The sequence below is a fragment of the Poecilia formosa genome, unplaced genomic scaffold, assembly GCF_000485575.1.
Source record: "Poecilia formosa unplaced genomic scaffold, Poecilia_formosa-5.1.2 Scaffold849, whole genome shotgun sequence".
NCBI classification, from domain to species: domain Eukaryota; kingdom Metazoa; phylum Chordata; class Actinopteri; order Cyprinodontiformes; family Poeciliidae; genus Poecilia; species Poecilia formosa.
Genome location: NW_006800788.1, coordinates 23294 through 33086, shown reverse-complemented (window position 1 = coordinate 33086; position 9793 = coordinate 23294). Strand labels below are relative to the sequence as shown.

The 9793-nt window shown below is 36.4% G+C and overlaps 1 protein-coding gene across 2 annotated transcripts; it reads left to right on the top strand.

Moving 5' to 3' along the window:
- Positions 1-1609: 1609 nt before the first annotated feature.
- Positions 1610-8432, top strand: LOC103131821 (carbonic anhydrase-like). Of its 2 annotated transcripts, XM_007543552.2 has the most exons (8): positions 1610-1733; positions 2823-3020; positions 4852-4970; positions 5633-5725; positions 5841-5903; positions 6019-6174; positions 7330-7467; positions 7539-8432. In XM_007543552.2, the coding sequence occupies exons 1-7, from the start codon at positions 1700-1702 to the stop codon at positions 7447-7449; spliced, it is 783 nt and encodes a 260-aa protein (XP_007543614.1). In that variant the 5' UTR covers positions 1610-1699; the 3' UTR covers positions 7450-7467; positions 7539-8432. The 2 variants fall into 2 exon arrangements, with proteins under 2 accessions (XP_007543614.1, XP_007543613.1); XM_007543551.2 differs by having other exon boundaries at positions 7330-8432.
- Positions 8433-9793: the final 1361 nt, after the last annotated feature.

The window sequence follows — 9793 nt, the reverse complement described above, 5'->3', positions numbered from 1 at the left end:
GGACACATATCCATAATTACGATTTAAGATATCTTCAACACAATTATGACTAGTCAAAATTACAATTCAAGATATCTTTAATTTAATTTTGTCTAGTCATTATTTGCTTTTAAGATATCTATAATTTAGTTTTCACTAGTCAAAACTACATTCCTCCTATCCAAAAATACATTTAAGATATCTTGAATTATGGAGTCATTAGAGATATCTTTAATTAGGATTATGACTAGTCAAAACTAAAATTGAGATATCTTGAATTTATTTTATGACTAGTCATAATTTAATTGTAGATATCTGAAATGTGTATTTCAGGTAGTCAGTAATTCATTTTAGATATCTTGAATTGAAGTCTCCATACAAGTCAACGGTAAATCTGACATCATTTCGACTTGTCAGAATGTAATTAGAGATATCTCAAATAGTTATTTTGTCTAGCCGAAATATAATTGGAGATATTTTAAATTGCTAAAACGTCTAGTCACAAAACAATTTGAGATATCTGGAATGTAAGGGCGGTAAAACCGAATTTATGTTAAAATGGCTTGCCATATAGACTCAAACTGTTTTTTTAAGGAGCATTTATCAATAAAAAACAACACAAAATATTATGTGTATTTTTAATAACCTAAGATGGCATAAGATAATTTCCAATGTCTTATATCAGCGGTTTGTCCCTCCTATCTAACAGTTAAATAAATGACTCCAAACTAAGCATCTGATTTTCTGTTTTCAGTTTTAGTCAATACAAGTACCTGATAAAATTGACATTTATATTTGTTGTTAAAATATTAAAGTTTACAATGTATGATATTTGCAGTTAAATTGATGCATTAAATTCAGCGAGGGGTTTTCTTTTTCTCAGAACTTAAGTTGAACTAAACTTTATGGGTTTTCCTTACTCTGTCTTCCAATTGATGCAACACCATGAGATCTTAATACAAACCCAGTCAAAAGATAAATGCTGTTTTTTCTGGTGTTTGATTTCAAATGGATATGATTTCAAATATAACTGAGTAACTTTATTCAAAACTAATTCAAGTAAAAGTAAAAGTTCAGGTTTTGTAAACAGCTTGAAAGACATTTAAGACAAATTATAATTACATCATTAAATTTAAATGTAGCTAATTACATTAAAATTTAATTAAAATTACAATTTTAATTAAAATTAAAAATACCAAAATATACAGTATTTTGGTTCTGTATATGGCAGAACCAAAATACATATTTTTTCCACATTCTGAAGTGGTTTGACTTCTGCGTTATCCATACAGGTAGCCTATAGGACAGTAAAATATTAATGATTTTGTTTTGGTTTGCACAATGAGCCACTGGCGATTTTCGTTATAGCCCTGGCAAGAATTTAAAACTACTTTTACCCCTGGACAGCGCACACCAGCATGTTGCCATCAACTCTTCAGGGCAATTGGAAGCACCTTCAAAAGTTGAAATCAGTGCTAAGGGCTTGGATCCTGACCTGTTCGGATCGGGACCACAGTTCGTCTCTGCTTCCCAACACATCTTATCACTCACAGCTTTGCACACTCCGTAGCCAAATAGGAGGGGAGAAATGACGTAACCATGCAAGCCAAGCCCCTCACAGCGAGCATTACCAGGTCCTTTATAAAGAGCCCCAATATTGGTCACCCGAGCAGCCTCTGCCTCGGATTGATCATTGCCAGGGCAGCGTTCAGTAACAGCCATGTCTCACGGATGGGGATACGGACCGAGCGACGGTAAGAACCCTGCAGCCTCCAGCACTGCCAACCGGGAAGTCTCACTCCTTATTACACTGAAAAGAGTGTGACTGGGCTACATTAATAATTACAAAAGAAATGCCAGCAGCCTACTGATGATAAAATAAAAAATAAAAAATAAAAAAAAGAGTGCGTGTTTAATTACACTTTTATAAAATTATAATTATTATTTAAATTACATTTTACTTATTTCTGTCTAAACACTGTCAGCTCAAAATTATTAAGTAGAATTGAATTATAGTTTAACATTAAGGTAGACAATATTGAATATTCAAATAAATTCTACCCAATGGGAGCTTTTGGTTTTAATTGCCGTACATTTCTACTCCAGGAATTGCGCTACACAAACATAATTAAATCAGTAGTTTTTACTTAAAGTTGAAGGGTGTAAAATCTATTCAGCTGTTTTAATCGTTACTTTGTTGCCATTTAAAGTAAGCAATTATCACACTTTTCTGGAGTAATGAGTGTAGCAGGACAGCCTGAGGAGAGCTGCTTTATGGCAACAACTGCGGTTAAAACACATCAGCTTTATGATGCGCTGCTCGGATGTTCCCAACTCTGGACACTGAAGGTCATGATGAGGAGGATCAACTAAAGTGATGGTTGTTCGTTTCAGGCAGTCGGTTTCCTGCCAGCTAAGTTTTCTGAATGCATTGACTTTTACAGTTGAAAAATATGTTAGAAATATCTGAAATATCTTATTGTGTTTACTGCGTTCAGTAAACACAATAAAAGTCATAACGTCTTACTGAATTTTATATTTTATTCTGTTCATATTGATGCTTGCAATAAAATTTGACCTGCATTTGTAGTTCACTCACAACTTTCTATTTTTTCTAAACTTAATAGAGATGTTGCCTAAGGAATAAATTAGTGATATCTTGATAAATGAACCATTCTGTAACCACATACTGTAAGTATCCATTATGAATGATCACACTGTGTTTGTTTCTATGGGAGCAATGCTGCTTTTCTTCAAGATGTACTGGAACATCAAAATGGTCACGGTAAAAACTTTGTCTTTATATAACGAACTTGAATAGGTCCTCATTTTTACATTTACAGGACCTGACAAGTGGGCAGAAAACTTCCCGCTTGCTAATGGACCCAGACAGTCTCCCATCAACATCGTTACCAAGGAGGCCCAATATGATCCGTCTCTGAAGCGTCTGAAACTCCAGTATGACCCCTCCAATGCCAGGGGCATTCTCAACAATGGACACTCCTTCCAGGTGGACTTTGTGGACGACACAGACAGCTCCAGTAAGCAAAGCTGACCCCTAAGTTTGAGACTAAAGTTCTGAAGGAACACAAACACACACTTCATCATTTTATACTCATTCTGGAAATGGTTTTAGTTTTGTTTCAAGTCCTGTGTCACTCAGATGCATTGTTGGTATAACAAACATGACATCCTAAACTCCTAAAACCTGATTTCTAACTTTTATTTTAAGTACTTGCAAGATATATTATTACTTTACCTTTGAATTTTATCTCTCCTGTTTGTTTCCTCCACCCATGCTGTATGTACACACAGATAAGCATGTCTGATGATGTAAGTGTTCAGTTATCTCCTAACAGCCCTGTTTCTTTATCTCAAGGTCAACATGCATGTTCAGCCCATCATCGTGACTCTTCAATTTTACTCTGTGCTCCAGTAGTTGTCACAGATAAACAGCTATAATCTGTCATAAAAGCCTTAAAAATGTAATTTTTGAACATGCAGGCAACTTCAAATATCAAATGGTCAATATAAACAGATGAAAAGAAATGTGAAACATACCCAAGAACTTACCCTTAATGTGTAGTTAATTCCATTTATTTCAGTTTAATTATAAAGGACATGCTGTTAGACACAGATGACGCTGGCTCAGATAAAGCTTCTTAAAATTTAAATGGGCTGCACAGTGGCGCAGTTGGTAGCACGGTTGCCTTGCAGCAAGAAGGTCCTGGGTTCAATTCCTGGCCTGGGGTCTTTCTACGTGGAGTTGTTCTCCCTGTGCATGGTGGGTTCTCCGGCACAGTCCAAAAACATGACTGTCAGGTTAATTGGTTTCTCTAAATTCTCCCTAGGTGTGTGCATGGTTGTTCATTCTGTCTGTTTCTGTGTTGCCCTGCGACAGACTGGCAACACTCTAAAAAGAAATTAGTTGAACCAACTTAATTGAATTGCTTCAATTGGTAATAAGCAATCCAACTTAATTTATTAAGTTTAACCAATTCAATATATTATAATCATCCAACTAAATTTGTTAATTTTCTTTTTTAACAAATTTATTAAGTATGTTTAAGATGACAAATCTAAGTCAGTTTTACTCAAATCATTTAGTTTACTTCAAATAAAGAAGTAAATTAATAAAGGATATGTTTTGTTCAAAGGGTTTTTGGCTGAGGCAGCCTTTATTTGAGCGTAGTTATTCATGAAAGTGGTCAGTGACAGAGAGGAAGACCTGCAGCTAAGGTCATCAGGTTGGGCATCAAACCTGCGAAGGCCGTGTCAAGGACTAAGTCCTCCTTATGTGGATTGTGCTCTGCACCCTGGTTGGTACAGAATCTGTCCCTGGTAAGCTTGAGTCATGGTGTCAGATGTAGGATACAAATATGGTATTGAACTTAATTCTTTCAAGTAAAGTCAAAGTTAAAAAAATCCTTTAAGAAAAAGTTTTGTGACTTTTAAGTTAGAGTGTATTTAGAGAACACTGTAAAAAGAGTATTAGGCTCAAACCAAGAATTTATAAAATATTTAGTTTGGAACTACTTAAAAGTTTGAGTTGACTTTTTGTAGAATTAAGTCAAAGAGATTTTAAATGTTTATTTGAACAAAATAGCACCCCTCCCAAACCCGCTAGGGACAAGGGTGTAGAAAATGGATGGATGGAAGTGTAAATGTATAATTTCCAATTTTTCATGGTTTATTGTTCAACTATTTCCTCTTACAGCTGATCAACAGTAGCTTACAAAAGTTATAGCTAGCAGGAGCATTTTAGCATGCTATATTAAAAGAGCTTTGTCACTGGCTGATGCAAATAGAAAAATTATTTATTTGTTGTTTTTTTTTCTCTGTCTTAATGAGTCTGTTATTTGTATTTCTCAGCCCTGACTGGAGGTCCCATCTCTGGAACATACCGACTGAAGCAATTTCATTTCCACTGGGGAGGCAGTGATGATAGAGGCTCTGAGCACACTATAAACGGCATCAAGTTTCCTTGTGAGGTAATGAATTCAACAGTTTGCTGAGTTATGTTTGTATTGTTGAACACATGCATAGAAAAATAATAATGTGAAGATTTGCTATAACCTTAAACTCCTCACATCAAATACAAGGCAGGACATATATACACACCATATTTTCCGCACTATAAGACGCACCTAAAAACCTTCAATTTCCTCAAAAGTCGACAGTCCGCCTTATAATCCGGTGCGCCTTATATATGGACCAATATTGAGCCACAACAGGTCTACGTATTTTAGAATTTTTTCTCAGAAAAAACATATGTTTTGCGGAATGTTATGTCAACTCTGTTACGGACAATATAGACAGTGAGTGAAAAAAACAATAAATTCTAGCAGACTAAAATATTGTTATTCCATTACACCAAGTGTCCTACTACCCAAATACTTTAAATTGAGATGTTTTACTTAAAAATACATTTAAAAAAATCAAAAGATAATCAACTTTTCACAGAGTTATTCGCATAGGGTCAAACGTGTGTGTGTGTGTGTGTGTGTGTGTGTGTGTGTGTGTGTGTGTGTACGTGTGTGTGTGTGGAGTTGTACTGCATGTCGACCCAATATCTTGATGAAGTGAACACAGTTTACTTGACTTTTAAAGGTTCCTGCTACTACAGATATCAGCATACATCTTTTCTTGTTAGCTTCACCTGGTGCACTGGAATACCAAATATCCCAGCTTTGGGGAGGCTGCTGACAAGCCTGATGGACTGGCTGTGGTTGGAATCTTTCTCAAAGTAAGTAATCAGTGCTCTTTGCACCAGCATCCCCAATAGAGATGTGTTGGAGAAAATGTCTACTAATAACTTTGTATTTGAAAAAAACTACATTAAAGGTGATGTTTTCATTCAGATTGGTGCTGCCAACCCTCGGCTTCAGAAAGTTCTGGATGCTTTGGACTCTATTAAGACAAAGGTACAAACAAAAACAATCTGAGGTGGAATTGAACTTGTGTTGTTCAAATGTTCTCATACTGATAGCTTTGTTTTTCCGGCTTTACATTTCCATCTCTTCTGTGTGAGACATATAGGGAAAGCAGACAACTTTCTCTAACTTTGATGCAAGAACTCTTCTTCCTGGTTCTCTGGATTATTGGACTTATGATGGATCTTTGACGACCCCACCCCTTTTGGAGAGCGTCACCTGGATTGTCCTCAGGGAGCCTATAAGTGTCAGCCCTGCTCAGGTGGGTAGCTTGGTCCACTTAAAACACTGGAAGGACAGAAAAGCTAAATGAATCAGTTAAGAGTTCAACTGTTTTTATTTTTATTTTCAATTTTAAATTATGCTTATTTAAATCTAAAACTGAAACATTGAATCTCTTTTTTGAGAGGGAAAAAAAAGTTCTCATTCATGTGATGTTCATGTAACATTTATTAGACATCTATATTATGTATGTACTGGCTGACAGGTGGGGAAAAGCATGGTCAACATATAGTTTGTCTCTGTTATATTCTCAGCTGGATGGTACTGGATAAGTATAGTTCACAAGTCAGTGAAATCTACACTGGATTTGCTGGGATTTATTTCAAACTGCACTGTAGTGCAGTTGGTAGCACTGTTGCCTGGCAGCAAGAAGGTCTTGCTACCTGGAGTTTGCATGTTCTCCCTCTGCATGCGTAGGTTCTCTCCGGGTACATGACTGATAGGTTAATTAGTTTGTCTAAATCCTGCTTAGGTGAGTTTGTGTGTGTGTGTGTGTGTGTATATGTGTGTGTGTGTGTGTATGTGTGTGTGTGTGTGTGTGTGTGTGTGTGTGTGTGCATGATTGTCCTGTTTGTCTCTGAGTTGCCCTGCGATGGACTGGCGGGGTTGACTGGTAGGAGTTCATAACTTTATTGATGGGTTGCCAGTTTGATACCCAATCTGTCGTTGTGTCTTTGGGTAAGACACTTCACCCATCTTGCCTGCTGGTGGAGGTCAGAGGGCCGGTGGCTGCATTGCATGGCAGCTTTAATTTTGTCAGACTGCCCAGGGCAGCTGTGGCTGCTATCCAGTAGCTTGTCACCATCAGGGTGTGAATGAAAATCAGTGAATGACTGAATGTAGTGTGAAGCACTTTAGGGTCCTGTGGACTTAATAAAGCAGTTTTTACCATTACGAAATACTCAGTCAGTTAAAATAACGTTTTATTAAAATTATATGTTATGGGTTCATCAGCCCAATACATGCAAGGACTTGGTTCTATTAAAATTTCTGAGTACTGGAGACTATTATTCAAAGTAGGTGAATCATGCTGGAAAATGGTTATTGTTGGGAATTTGTGATATTGTGACATGAAGCAACATATATTGTGTCAAAGGAACTTCATAACTGTTTCTGTGTTCCTGTATTCTATTAGATGGCAAAGTTTCGAAGCCTCCTGTTCACTGGAGAAGGAGAGGCCGCATGCTGCATGGTGGACAACTTCCGTCCTCCACAGCTCCTCAAGGGCCGTCAAGTCCGTGCTTCCTTTAAGTAAATCTTAGTTATACAGCAGGTATGCAAATTATTGAACAAAGACAATTTTTCATAGTAAACATATTTTTGCTATTGACATGGAAACACCTGGTGTTCCCAAAACCAGGTGTTGGTAACAACCCATGTAATCCATACATAGAAAAAATAAAACAAATCAGTTCAGAAATTAAATTATGAGTAATAATATAAAATGAATTGGGCTATTCTAGCAGTTTTATGTTCTGTCTCTGCAGCTGGTTGAGAGCTTCATTGTCTCTGTGTTTGGGATCATTGTCCTGCTGAAATATCCACCCTTTTTCATTCTGGCAGCAGACTTTTCTCTATAATGTCTGTACACTTTCATTTATCATCAATTACATGAATTCTGACAATTATGCACAGAAAAATAGACCCACATATTGATGTTCCCACCTCCAAACTTGACTATCTGCATGGAGCCTAAGTTCATTTTGTCCTTCAAATGTGGTGTTTGTTATGGCATCCAAAGAGTTCAATATTACTCTTATCTGACCAGTCTATGTTCTCCCAGTGTTTTACAAGCTTGTCCAAATGTTGTTCAGCAAACATTAAACAAGCTTAAACTTTCTTCGACTCCAGAAATGGAGTTTTGCGTGTTGAGTGTGCATACAGGCCATGGCTACTGAGTGCATTGCTTATTGTTTTCTGAAACAATTGTACTTGCCAACTCCATATCTTTCTGAAGGGCCCAGTGTAGTTCGAACGAAGTCGAACTGTCAATGTACAGTCATGTGGTTTTTGGATTTTCATTTTTGCAAAGACCTATTACGGTCCACAAAACACACTGAGGCGAGCTTCCCTCCCACTGCAGAATACGCCATGATGGTTTTTTGCCATGTGTGTAATTTATAACCATAGAGTAAACATAGCGATCATGGCAGAGAGACAACTATTACAAGTTCAGAAGTTCAGAGGAGGAGGGAATAATATTTGACAGTCTGGAAAATCAATCTTTTTCCATGTCATTAAAAAAACCCAAAAAGACAAATGTTATGCATTGATGAGCCATTCTCCTGCTTCAACTGAGAGAATGGGCAGTGTAATATTTCAGTATGCTTCCTCCTCCTCATCAAACAATTTCTTTCTGACTGAAAAAACTGTGCTCTCACTATCTGACCTTCCTTGCACAGATATCAGTCAGATCAGCGGCCGGTGGAAATTGTGTGGCAGTTTCCTAAATGAATAAACACCCATGAAATTCAGACCAATCACACAATCTTCCAGAGAGGGGGCAAAAAGTTCACCAGGGGGTGAACAGCATAAGGAAGAGAACAAAATGATGCGATTTTCTTCATGCAACTGCAATAACGAGAACTGTTTTCAGCAATTTGGCTTCCATAAGCCATCAGTTTGGACTGAACCAGCTGATATTCATTTGCACTCAAAAGGGGCAGAATGTCTTTCTGATCACTGATGGATTTTAACTGGTGTCTTGGCTTTCCATGTCTTTTTCCACTTCCCTTTCTGTGTGTTCAATACTTTTCCCTCTTATTACTACGCATAACTTAATGTCTGAACTTGTTTGTTTTGGTTTCTTCTATATATGGATTACTTCAGTTGTTACAAACACCTGGTCAAAAAGTCATATTTACTATGACAAATTGTGATGTGTTCAATACGCTGTATTCCAAAGCGTCTTTATACCATAGCTTTCCATTTCATGTTCATTATTTGAACTATTAATACACAAAGACAGCTTTTTAATTTCCTGCTTGTCTCCAGCTACTTGAAACTTAAACCTTTTGCTTCATTTTATCTCTAGAATGTTTTGCCTTTTTTTCCTCTGAGGATGAATAAATGTCATTCTGGTCTAACAACACTTTTGGTAAATCTTATTTGTAAACTCTGAAACATTAGAATATCAAACTAAACATGAATAAACACACCCATGAAATTCATGGGTATGGTTGTTATTTAAAAAATATAATATTTGAAACTTTGACTATCTTTATACTAAGATTTACTGAGGTCTAAAAAATATGACAAAATGAATAACGGAATATTTTGTTAATCTTTAACTTATAATTATATCCTGCCTGTTTGTGAAGTTTGTGGAATTATTTCAGATTTGTTTGGTAATAAAAGCCTGTGTGTGTTTTGTGAAATCTTATCCATGCTCGAGTGTTTTCTAGGATTGTAGTCCACTCATTAAATTGCTAAATAAAAGTTGGTATTGAGAACCTCCTTTGTGAGTTGGTGAGACTTTATTCCTATTTATATATTTAAAAATCAAATATATGAGTAGTTATGTCATAATTAACCATTTAATTGACTCTATGCCACTTGTATATCATGAGTTGCTTCTTTATTTTAGCACCTAAATGACA

Bases quoted from the DNA above. Each gene is read 5' to 3' on its own strand.
- LOC103131821 (XM_007543552.2), top strand. From the start codon at position 1,700: ATGTCTCACGGATGGGGATACGGACCGAGCGACG. The intron at 1,734-2,822 runs GTAAGAACCCTG...TTACATTTACAG, and splicing joins GGGATACGGACCGAGCGACG to GACCTGACAAGTGGGCAGAA. The intron at 5,904-6,018 runs GTACAAACAAAA...TGAGACATATAG, and splicing joins TGGACTCTATTAAGACAAAG to GGAAAGCAGACAACTTTCTC.